A 12,425-nucleotide genomic window follows, 5' to 3' on the forward strand; every position below is an offset into this window, starting at 1 on the left:
TGCCAAAAGCTATCCCGTTGATGTGAGATTTCAACAGGTTCGGATAACCTTTTGTAATAAGAACAAGTGTTTATTATAGCATTGGCGGCTGGAGCCAGCTATTTGGTACTTGAGAGGCAAATAATATTGTTATGGATAATTAATCATAACTTCAAAACTGAAATCACAGTTAGGTGGGAACTTAAGCATGGACAATCATGGTTGAAGATAAATTGGTGAAGTAGATACTGTAATGAAGCTGGTGTGCACCAAAGGGGGCACAGGGAAATAACTTGACCTGTATATGTATGTGGAACATTGTTCTGAAATACTGTTAAACAAAAAATTAAGATCATAACTATACCGCAAAACAGAATAAATAATGCACAGAGAATAACTGTAAAGCAAAAGATTATGTTACAGGAATAGAATGGACATCTGATAGTGAAACCTCAACAAGACTAAATACACCAGTCAAAACATCTCTTCATAGTCTCAGACGAACTCAAATCGCATGAGAAGTCTTACAGAGTTTAACTTCTCTCCCTTGCGATCAAACAGAGGAACTGCCCGAATCCCTGGTTTCAATTCAGAGACTGGCAAACAAGTTTGACCTGCAAAATCATCCTTCTCAGACATGTCATATTCGTGGACCTCAACTCGGAGCAAAGCCAATTCAGGAACAGTCAATGGAAATGTAAATTCTTCATCCCAAACAGGTGTCCAGTCGTCTTCTTTCTTCTTCGTTTTCTTCATTATTTCATCATCTGGCACTCCTGCTATGCCAACCTGCATTAAAAATTCAGAGTTAATATGTAGCAGGGTCATTAAACTACTTTGTTGTTGGTCAGTTCACTAGAAGTTTGGCTTTAAAATTCAAAATGTGAAATATATTAGAACTTGATTTGAAATAAACAAGGTCTAGATTACTCAGAAGTTCAAATACATGAAAATACAAACAATTAATATCTCGGTCTATGGGTGCAAATCAGCTTACCCTGGTATAGAAGTCAGGTGGAGAATACGAGTCAAAGTGTGTTTGTTTAAAATCTAAGTGCCACCCATCTCCCATATAGACTTTCACCTGTCAAGTAGACAACAAAGGATTCAGTAAAGGATGCCAAGAAGGATGAGAATCTGTTAATGTTGCATAATGCTCACCTTTAAAGTTTTCTTCACAGGTAACTTAGCTTTAGGATCAAACACTTGACCATCTGGATCCACATTCATAAGAAACTCAGGCTTTTTCACATAACCGCAGCCTCCATTAGATCTAAACATCCCATGCATCAGCCAAAGAGATCTACCATATCCCTGCAATTAGACCAGAACCCTGTTGGTTGGATGCATAAAGTGCACTACCAAACCATGTCATTCAAATTATGGTCACAACAACGTATTTTGCATTCAAATTGAGAAGGAAAAATAGCATTGAACAAAAATGCTCTTAGTATTTATAGCATGATCTAATTCAATGTGCTCACTTTGGTGACTGAATGCTAAAAAATACCTTCAGGCAGGTATGTTTTTCTTTTAGTCTCTATAAACACATGCATAACTAAATCCTAAATGAAACGCATACATAGGTTAAACCCTTCTATCCCCACAAGCTACTATCTTATCACCTGTGACCACATCCTTCACCTCATTCCTAAGGGGAAGGAAAATAATGCCATTTGAGATGAGCTGATGAAGATATTGCGATATCATCCCTCCATCCACTGTTCCACCCCCCCCCCCCCCCCCCAAAAAAAAATAAAATAAAATAAAAAGGTCTCCTCCCTATTCTCTTTTAACATCTAATTTTCTATTATGAATGAGACCAAATACATACACTCAGTTATGTCACTGAGGGACTTACTTCAGTGAAATACTAGTAGCTTACTTACCTTCAGCCTGAAGTTTATGAACTATAACACAAATCTAGAAACGATGTTCTAAACTAATCCAGCAACTTGAGGCAAGATTCGGAGGCATTAATTTCAGTGTAGAGCATTTAAATACTATGATAAAGGCAACTGAAATTACTAAAGAAAAAAAACCTGCATGTTAAAGGCAACCATTTGCGCTCCGTGCATCCAACCAATCAGTGGCTTGTAGTTGGAGGAGTTAAAGCGAGTACCCTTAGGATATATTCTCAGGAAATTCTTCTGGGTAAATCTAAAAACAATGATATTGAGGATTAGAAAAATGGGAATTCCAAAAAAGTTACAGCAGAAAAATCAATCAGATTTTACATATGCAGCACATCATCCCAGGAATGTGTGATTAGAAACTAATACAAATAATTACCTCACAACGTCCGTCCCATGAGACATTGTAGCCTTTTCAAGTGCTTGTTCACTCAGACTAAGGCGCCTAACTTTATCAAGTTCAACTTTAAGAGCTGCCTTCAACCCACCCTTGGGTTTGCCAGCATGAATGGCAATAAGGCGCTTGTAGACAGGTGCTTCTGAAGAGTGTAAATCAGGTTCAAACGCATCTGTGTCTTCATCATCCTGATTGTTCTCACTTGCATCACTATCAGTCTGCAAAAGATAGAGGAAACTTCAGTGTGACTACCAAAAAAGATACATAAGTCTTTGGAAGATGGTGCAGATATCTAGATGCACCTTTAAAGGATTCCTCATCATCGTTAATAAAAGGTACATATTAAGGTTAAACAAAACCAATATGTAATTCAATTCATTTCCAAACACACCTTCTCATCTTCTTGATCAGCCGTACGCTCTCCTGGTTCTTTTCCCCAAACATCATCATCAGAATCCTTCCCCTTCTGTGAATTATTCATTTTGCCCTTGTTACGCTGAGCTTCAAGGTACTCTTTGGGAGGTTTGGTTGAAATAATGATCCGATACTTCAGATCCTCTGGTGTAGGGAATTCTTTTAAACATTCAGATTCAGGACAAAACAACATTTGTCCAAATGTTTGAGTAACCATCTACCATGAAATTATTTTCACATCAGTCAAAGGTGGTTGCAAGCACAATTGTCAACTGAAAGATACAGAATTTCATAAAGTACCTGAGCAACTTTTGCCTGAAGATCTGAAGTCAGGTGATCTTCAAGAGTAATTACAACTGGATACGGGGATGCACTAAAAGCATGTTCTTTAATAGATTTCAAACATTTAATGAGTTCAACAGGAGTTGTCAAAGTCCTATATTCATAAACAGACAATTCAAAGAATGTTCAGGAAGCAGAAACAAAACAAAAATAAAAACAATAGAGCTGACTCATGATGTAAGTAAAAATCAAATGAGAAGGGCTGCAGACAAAGACGGAATAAATGCCAATTCCTTGCCTCTCCTCTACTCAATGATTTTTTCCACTTTGATATTAAATAGATACTCAAACGTGGATCAATATCTACAAATAGACATTCTTTCTTTCTTTTACTCCCAATTCAATAAAAGTTTCAAGGTTTAAAGGTAGCCAAGTTAAAGCTTCCTGAACATGGATCTAAATAGGGATTGATTCATTGATGAACACACACAAAGACATAAGATCAGCACGCTTAATAGTTATAACGTCTAAAATTAAGCTTCTAAGTATGACCTGTAGGGTAGAGACAATCAGGTTAGTTGCCTCTACCATTTATCTTGTATTCAGGAGCTGTTAACAATGAGTTTATCTAAAGAAACAAAATTTAAACATCCACCTTAATTACTTCCTCCAAGGAAAAGAAGCCTAATTTGGCTACAAGTCAACCACGAAGATCTCTCAAAACTACCTCATTGCTTGATGGACTTGGTCTCCTAAAATACTTTACAAATCATGGACTTCTCATGCAGAGGAAATGGATATCTGACTGACCGACAGAGTAGAAGAAATGGTCAACTTCTTTAAGATATGGGGATCAACAGAAACAGGAGCTACTGAGCTCCTCATTGAACTAAGTAAATAAAAATACTAAGTTATCAAAAGTAACATTGCATTTGTAAAAAGCTCAATTATAAATCAAACCATGCCAACTAATCAATGCTAGAAAGGCATACATTTTCCCCCATAAATGAATGATTTCTAAGTTGTTCCTATTACCATCTTAAGTCGCTATCTAGAGAAAGAAAATCGACATAGTTCTACAAAGACATTCCCACATTGAAAACATGATGAGTGCAGTTCTACATCACAATCCAAACAACAAGGAAATTAGAAATATTTTACCTTCCATGCAGAACATGCACATCATCTTTTGTGGAATTTGGCCATATATCAAGCTCCACTACCCTCACACCTCTCTTCAGTGCCTTTATGATTGGGACATCGCTACAGTCACTGCTGAGCTGATTCCCAGTCAAATATGAATTGTGGCCAGTGTATATGAAATAATGGGACAAAGGAGCTCTCATGTCATGGTGGACCTGAATTTAAAGATTCCATTAGATGTCAAAAATGGCCCCACAATCCACAAAAAATTTGCTAGCAAGTTTTGGATTGTGATTTGAGTACAATGGCATTAATCAAGCAACAAGAAAAAAGATTAGATAAAGAACATTCCTCAATATTCTCTGAAAAATTGTAAACTTTTACTATATATTGGATCAAAATTTGAAAAGCCTCATCAATATGCGTAAAGAGAACAACTTGTTCAACCAACAAACATCAAAGACGAATTTTGATAGTTTTTATGAGCAGTCCATTTGCTGCCCAAACAAAGAAAGAACAAAGCCAACTTTTGAAGTACATCAAAAGTGTCAAAATCAACCTCCACCAGCGTCAAAAATCCAATCTTTAACATACCAAAAAAGGGGAAAGTCCACAATTAATAAAATTCTATCAACGATAAGAGTTTAAGAACCTCAAAAGAAACAGAACATGTAGAAACAGAGTAAAAACGGAAATGATCAAAAAGAAGAAGGAAAAAGAAAACAAAGCACCTGATCACCAATAGGCGGATTTAGATCTGCAGAAAACAAGAAATGATGGAAATCGTCAAGAGTTAGAGCGTGTTTCCTGAACTTAGCCATATGATGTCGTTTTTGGAGCACCTGCTGCACAATCACCTCTGCTTCCTCCACCGTTGCGCCGCCTTGCCCCTGCACATCTATCAAGAACCTATGCAGCTGCTCCGCCGTCATGTGGAGCCCACCTTCAGCATACTTACTGAATGCATCTTTAACGTCCGTTGGCGGTGCTGCCTCGGTGACTTTGAACTTCCTAGTAAAGCAGACACACATCCTATAACTCCCCATCAATGAACTCTGTTTTTCTGATCAAGAATGAAAGAAGTTATTGGGAGAGACGGCTTCAAGGGTCTCTGGTTTTCTGGGGGGCTATATATAGGGATATAAGATTGTATTATTGAAAGGCTTAAGTGGGTTTTGTTTAGTATCGTTTGTTTGTTTCCGTATTTTTATATTGGAAGTATCTGATGAGAATGGAGCAGAGCTTTCACTCGGTTGATGTCCAGCTTTTGGTCAAGATTTTATTTTTATCTAATAGCTTCCCTGCCCTGCAGCTCTAAAGCCTACTCTTTTGTTTCCCACTGACGAAAAGAAAATGTCTTCTTTGTTATTAGATAGTGCAAAATGAAAAGATGAAAGGCGTTAAGCATTAGGAACAGCTGTTGGTGACACAAATTAAGTAATCACCTTGTTCACATTTGAATCAGAAGAGTCCACCAAATAAGAAATTAAACCTTTATTTTTCCCTATTTTCCTAGTTTTAAATTCATAGTAAAATAAAAATTCTTAATAATTTTGTAATTAGCACAACCCCAACCCTTGAACCCAAAGGCCTTTCGTTTTCCCAAATGTTGGGGTCTCCCATTATCTACTTCCAAAGGTTAACAAGCCGGCAGATGCTTGCTGAAACGTGGAAATCCGCTTTCTCCATGGCTTTACGTGGGTATAATCTCAATGCTTCCATGACAATGACCGCAAGTAGCTCTGGCTTTCCATCTCTGGCCGATCCCTTCCTACCTGGGTTTTCAGCCTTCGTTAGCGCATGGCGATTGCTTAATTGCAAGGATTGAGTCTATTTTTTTTAAATAATACATTCTTGGATAATAAAAGATAATTTTTAAAAAGTACTTTCCTTTGAAAATAAAAATTTACTCTTATTTCGGAAATAACTCTTCAGTTTAGACAACATTACTACTTGAATTTACTTGTTTTTTATAGGATTTATTGCGTGTATGACATTGAAATTCAAAAAAATAAAATGAAAACATGATTAGGATAAAGGAGTAAAGAGTGAAATACACATTTCTCTTTTCGAACTTAGTTTATAATTTTCAAAAGATTTCAATCAGATTTTCTTAAAAAAATTAAATATTTTGAATTATTAATTAATTAATTAAATATTAAACTCTCATTTTAATATTAGGTACATGAACATTTTTCAATTGATTGATATATGATTTTTTATTTTAAAAAATAAAATTTAAATCTATTTCTTTTAATTAAAAAAAACTTTCATTTTAATATAACTTTCGTAAACACATTTAACTGTGAAATTTAAATAAAATTTGATGCATTAATCCTAGTACCATCACACTCTCATTTAATACGAAAAATAAATCAATAATCGAAAAAATATTAACAAAATTTCATTCTTATTCTAAATGAAAATTAAAAAAATTGGAATAAAAATATACTAATATTAATTTTATTTTATCCATTTTTCCCCCTTGATAAAGGCGTATTTTTTGGTGTAAAGTTAGTTCAAGGAATTGAAAGAAGGGGATGGTTCCGATTGGTGGGGTCTAAAACGCACCCTGTGTCAATAAAATGATGTTACATTATTACTCCATCACCATTATTTGGTCGGGCTTGCTCTTTACTTATGCTTCAATTTTCAAACACTGCCAAAATTTTTGATGCCCTGCCAGATGAATCCAATCAAATATAGAATTTATTACCCTTTATTATGCAATTTAAAATCTGTATATTCATTAATAATAAAAAAATATAAATCACAATAATTCTACTTAAAAAAAAAAAAGAATTGAGACAATAATTGCTTAGTGGGTTATCGTTTCTTATTAAATTGGGCTGTGGGATTTGCGAAAAAAGAAATTAATTAATACAGCTGAAAGCATCTATGGACATGATTATGGTAGGTCCCATTGAATGAATAAAATAAGTGTAAAAAAGTTAGGTAGGCATGAGTTAAACATGGAGGGATTGATTGTTGAGTGAAAGGTTAAAAAAAACCAAAGGTACGCGTTGATAAAGGTTTGAAATAAATAAAGGCCACCAATTGATTTTGTATTTATACCGTCACGTGGACGCGGTGAGATGAATTTTTTTTTATTATAATTTAAAAATATTGATGATTATATTTAAATATTTAATTTATTGATTGATGTATAATTTTTATTTAAAAAATAAACTTTGAATCTCATTTTTTTCAATTAAAAATAAATAGTGAAGACTATGCTGTGATTAATTTCTTTAAAAAAGACCTCAATTAAATTGTTATTTTACAAATATTTTAATATTTATCTCTTGTACAATAATTATAAATCTGTGAATGGTTTTTTTCTTTTAATTTTACGACAAGGCTATTTGTATGTATGGAACAAAATATTGTAATACAAACATGTATAATATATGTATAAAAAATTAAATAAATTTTTATTTTTTTTATTATGTTTAATCAAGTTTGTATATTTTTATTTTGAGTCACATAGGTTTTATGATTAACCGTTGATTAATTGTTATTAATCAAAACGTCTTATTTTATTTTATTTTATATAATAAAACATGTTAACATATTATAATAAATAATAACATAATATATTAATACGGTATGATAATATGATCACATTATATTTTTATCTTTCAAATCAATTTCCTGTGATATAAAAAAAGTAATATTTTAATTAATGATAATTAATCAATTATTAATTTTAAAAATTTATTTAATTTAAAAAATATAAAAATTTAATTGAATAGAATAAAACAGAATAATAAAAATATATTTAAATTTTTTTAAAATAGTTTTAAAGTTTTTTAAAATATTAAGATTAAAAAAAATTAGTTACGAGAACAAAATGCATGTATTATTAGTTTACCTTTCATTGTTGGCTGAAGTCACCACACCTTTTTCCTTTTTTTTTTTTTTTTTTTCTATTTCTTCTCGTCCGTAAGAGGAGTTTACTTTGACTTGATCAAGATCTTCTTTCCTCGTATCTTAATGACAAAGAAGATAATTGACTAATTAAATTGTTTAGAAATTACAACTGTACTGCCAGCGAAACCTGCACTGCAAGTGTCAAATCAAAAACCTCTGGGGTGCTGTAAGTTATGGCTAACGCTACCCTTTGTTTCTAAATGCAATGGGCCAATTCACAATCGTTGAATGTGAACTTCGGCGGTGGCCTTACCACATTCAAACTTATTATCTCAAAAAAAGATTGTTTTTCTCGGGAATTCAAGGGCAATTATTAAATGGATGGCCACAAACTACAAGACAAAGGAACCAACTGGAAAATGTAATGTGAAGGCCGAAACAGTTTACCACTTTTCTCTCACTCTCACGGTCCGAATTTATGTTCGCCATTGCTCAAAGGGAATATCTGAACAATTAGAAGCATGTTACAACTGTCAGGTTATGCGGTGGCAGAAACAAATGATGGGGAAAACGACGATTTGTGTCTGTCTCGCCCTGCAAATTGTCATTGTCATGCATCTAATCATTTGTTGACAATGTATTCCATTCCACCGTCCATGTTTAAATAGCTTTTCTTCATAGTCAATGTTGCCATGTAAACAGCATATGGAGCTATTTACTTTGCCTTATGGTAGAAGTTAATTACTTAAGTGAACTGATTCTATATAGTGTATGTGAACTGATTCTATATAGTGTTTATAAGAAAAGGAGAGATCTACAAGTGACTCTAAAGCTACAAAATTTCAGTATACGTGGCAACTACATACATATTCTAGTCTAGATCATATGTCTCAGTGCATTTTGCATCTCCATATCTTTCACATGTTGTATTAGTTTCTTCTTATGTTCAGTTAAAATGTTGAAAAAATTACTATTGGGAGGCTTGGCGAGGCTGCATGGAGGTGTTGGTGAACCGACAGCAGCGGCTCTTTTAAGGTATTCCTTCTGCTTTGGTTCTGCCAAGCAAAGTAGGGATTCCTCGCACACTTCCTGAGCCGATGATGGTGGGACAGGCTTGAAGTCTTGCAGCTTTGAGTATTCTGAGATGAGGTGAAACATGTAATCGTAGACCTGATCCATGCTTAAACTTTCCATGAGTTGTTGCCCTCTTTTTCCAATTGCCTCAGCCTGTTTACCCAAATTTATCAGAAAGAAAGAAAAGGCACAATAACAAGCTTCTTCTTGCAAAAAGGTAATAAGGTCATTGACAATTGATTGCTATTGACTATTTATTATACTCATAGATTTTTACTCTTAGTATTGATATTAATGTTATGTGTAGACTCGGAAGCCAGAAATCTAGATTCAGCTAATCCAACAAATGAGAATTAAAATTACTGCAGCATGACTAATATCAGTTCTTGCTTCTTGCCATTTTGTGGGCCTAAAGATCATACCTCTGATGGGTTTGTATTACCCCAATCAACAGCAAACTTTATGGAGTGACATAAATCAACAGGAGAGACAGGCCAGTAGTTCAACTTAGGAATGAGACCACGAGTGAAGATATCTTCATATTTTGGGGAAATTAATAGAGCAAGAGAACCACAAGATAGGATATATTTTAAGCTTACAGACCAAGCATAGCCTTCAGCATAGATTTTATAACTGCAGAAAAAAGGGTAAAAAAAATATAACGTCAGTACATTACATTTAAGTTCAAACACTGAATGATGCACTTTTGAGCCTCAGCACTAACGTTCCTAAACTCCATTAACAGATGCAGCCCTCATTCAAATTAACCCCAGAAAGGGAATGCAATTCAAGTGGATAGAATTATCAAGTTACAAAGTCTGACAAAGTTTCACTCAATGACAGAAAAAAAAGAGAAAAGTTTGGGGGGGGGGGGGGGGGGGTGCAGTAGTACTTCAAATCGAAATTGCAAACTGCAAATGCTAGGACTACAAATCTAACTTTGTAAACTTTAAAATTGATGTGCTACTATATGAGACACAATAAAAAGAGAACAACTGAGACATCTGCTCTGCAGGTAAGATCACACGAAAAAGATTCTCACCGATGCTTACACTGATTGGATAGTTTGGACTGCGCAAATCCACCCTTTGCTTCTTCTGCCCAGTTCTGCAATGCACAATAAAAAGCAACATTATCAAATAACTTATTTTGTCATTATTGCACTTAAAGCACATAATTTTGGCCGTTCGACCTATCATGTCTACAATAGAAATTCAAGCATTCACATTGTAATTTCAACCCAACCTGACGAATAATTTGTGCACCCCACTGCCTAGAGTGATTGCACTGCATAAGCTCCTGGCGAATTGGAGATTCGACATCTGGATTTCCTTTCCAAAATGCCCAGGGCAACTTCCTTGTCCAATTTTCAGCTTGTGAACCCTGTTTAATATCTTTGAATTGCTCATCCCAGGGCTGTATATTTGTCTCTGGCCTGTAGACAAGTCATTTACCTTAAAGACATGTAAAAGAACTCAAATCATAACCAACACTCATACTAATTGTAAACCACATCTCTTATATCGTCATCTGTAGCTGAGGCTAATAGAAATTCCCAGATAGATAAAAACAATGCCATTTGCAAAGACATAGGTGTCCAAAATACATATATAAAGGATTTACATAACTAGAGAAAACTTTAAATAAAGCACTTAGCTTGACATTCAAATCAAACGAGTGATTTAACACGAATCATATGGATGGCATTATCAATGAAACAACTATAACCAGGCACATTCAATTAATTAATCAACTTGCATATGCATACAGGCATGCAATATTGTTAAGATTAGCATCTCTTGGATATTTTCATACAATTCATACTTCAAATCGTCTATTCAATTTAACATTCTATCCATATAGAATTATCACTAAGTTAAGTTATATAGGTCATATCAGGTTTGCTGCAATTTGGGTTTCGTAAATTCAGGTTTGGAGTTACTCATATAGTCAACTTTTTCCAACTCTAAGTCTCTAACATTGATTGTGGACACGATCTTGTAGCGAATGTAGACAATTTACAATCTCACAAAATAATTTGTGATTCAATGATTCTTACCAACCCCAAAAAGACCAGTCAGGAAAAGGGATGTCAAAGTGAGACTCAGTCGTACAATACCGGAACAGGGGCAACGGAAAAGACCCATGTTCGATTCTATCAATAGTAGGCTTGTCCATGCAATCAAACATCATATCCACATCAGGAACCATCCCAGGGTACCTTTTCAGAAGCTGTAACAATCCCCATATTGTAAACATCAATCTACTCTGTACACAAGCATAATATAAATCAACATACAATCTTCCCTCAACGATTACAACCCGAAGAGCAGCGTGTTGCTTGGCCTGCATTGTGTGGTTAATTGATATTCGGGTTTTGGCCCATGGTTCAAGATCACGGTAAATGAACTTGAAAAAGTTTGGGCATTTTTCAGAAACTTGAGAGGACATGAAACGGCGGCGTTGCTTCTTCTGCTCCTCCGAGAGTCGAGCGGCGTCGTTGGTGGCGTGGCGACAAGTGAGATAGGAGCATTGGATGATTTTGTAAGCGCGGGCTTGTCGGGTTTCTCCTGTGAATTTTTTTGCCGGGAAAATGTGCCATGGCGTTGGCTCTAAATTGTGTCCCGCAACTGTTTTCGTTTGTGAAGCAAAATCATCCACCTATTCCATAGAATTCCCCCAAAAGAAACAAAACCGTTACAACATTTCTCTTTTCATTACCACGTTTTACATCAAAACAAAATGGTATTCGTAAAAGATAAAACAAAGGACCTTGTAGATGAGGAGGGCGGCGAGGGAGAGGAAAGAAAGAGCGACGACAGAGTAGAAGAGATAGGAAGTAGAGCGAGGGTGGTGGATTCGAGGGTGTGGACAACCCATGCTTGATTTTTTGGCTTCTGCATCATCTCTCTCTGCTTTTTTTTTTTTGACAATTTAATAGTATTTCCCTTTTTTCTTCATGGTCTCTCGCATGGTCGTCTTGGGGCTTCCACTTTTCTACCACCTCCACCGTCCACGTGGATGGAATTCCTTGCTTCCTCCGATGCCGCCGTATCGCATGGTTTGCGAGTTGCGATGAGTTTGGTTTTTTTTTTTTCTCTACAGTGGACGCGGGTTCACCTCCTTTCGACTTCATCAAGTCCTGGGCCTTTACCCTTTGAGTTTTACTCCTAAATCTGGGTTCAACCCAGCATTGGCCTTGGTCCAAAAACCCAGCTAGAATTCTCTTGGCAATTGCATTAAGTGATCAGTAACGAGAACTGGCAATCTTCTGGGTACATGATGATTATTATTATGGTACCTAAGAATTTATCGAAGACTAAATACGAACTGTTTAGAATTATCCAATC

At 35.3% G+C, this 12,425-nt stretch overlaps 2 protein-coding genes across 2 annotated transcripts; both read right to left on the minus strand.

Annotated features, from left to right (window-relative positions):
* On the minus strand, positions 229 to 5,454 carry LOC18590491 (phosphoinositide phospholipase C 4). Its single transcript, XM_007016035.2, has 9 exons — positions 4,860 to 5,454; positions 4,147 to 4,343; positions 3,004 to 3,139; positions 2,681 to 2,920; positions 2,272 to 2,507; positions 2,022 to 2,139; positions 1,141 to 1,293; positions 977 to 1,063; positions 229 to 768 (listed from the first exon to the last, which is right to left on the minus strand). The coding sequence occupies exons 1-9, from the start codon at positions 5,172 to 5,174 to the stop codon at positions 475 to 477; spliced, it is 1,776 nt and encodes a 591-aa protein (XP_007016097.2). The 5' UTR covers positions 5,175 to 5,454; the 3' UTR covers positions 229 to 474.
* Positions 8,770 to 12,336, minus strand: LOC18590493 (protein O-glucosyltransferase 1). Its single transcript, XM_007016037.2, has 6 exons — positions 11,848 to 12,336; positions 11,135 to 11,736; positions 10,321 to 10,510; positions 10,118 to 10,182; positions 9,498 to 9,708; positions 8,770 to 9,228 (listed from the first exon to the last, which is right to left on the minus strand). Exons 1-6 carry the CDS (start codon positions 11,953 to 11,955, stop codon positions 8,878 to 8,880), a joined length of 1,527 nt encoding a protein of 508 aa, XP_007016099.2. The 5' UTR covers positions 11,956 to 12,336; the 3' UTR covers positions 8,770 to 8,877.

Source organism: Theobroma cacao, chromosome 9 (genome assembly GCF_000208745.1).
Source record: "Theobroma cacao cultivar B97-61/B2 chromosome 9, Criollo_cocoa_genome_V2, whole genome shotgun sequence".
In the NCBI taxonomy this organism is placed as follows: Eukaryota; Viridiplantae; Streptophyta; class Magnoliopsida; order Malvales; family Malvaceae; genus Theobroma; species Theobroma cacao.

Bases quoted from the DNA above. Each gene is read 5' to 3' on its own strand.
- LOC18590491 (XM_007016035.2), bottom strand. From the start codon at position 5,174: ATGGGGAGTTATAGGATGTGTGTCTGCTTTACTAGGAAGTTCAAAGTC. The intron at 4,344-4,859 runs GTGCTTTGTTTT...CTTTAAATTCAG, and splicing joins ATCCGCCTATTGGTGATCAG to GTCCACCATGACATGAGAGC. The intron at 2,140-2,271 runs GTAATTATTTGT...CATTGTTTTTAG, and splicing joins CATGGGACGGACGTTGTGAG to ATTTACCCAGAAGAATTTCC.
- LOC18590493 (XM_007016037.2), bottom strand. From the start codon at position 11,955: ATGGGTTGTCCACACCCTCGAATCCACCACCCTCGCTCTACTTCCTAT. The intron at 9,709-10,117 runs GTGAGAATCTTT...TTTTTTCTGCAG, and splicing joins TCCAATCAGTGTAAGCATCG to TTATAAAATCTATGCTGAAG. The intron at 9,229-9,497 runs GTATGATCTTTA...TTGGGTAAACAG, and splicing joins GTAATACAAACCCATCAGAG to GCTGAGGCAATTGGAAAAAG.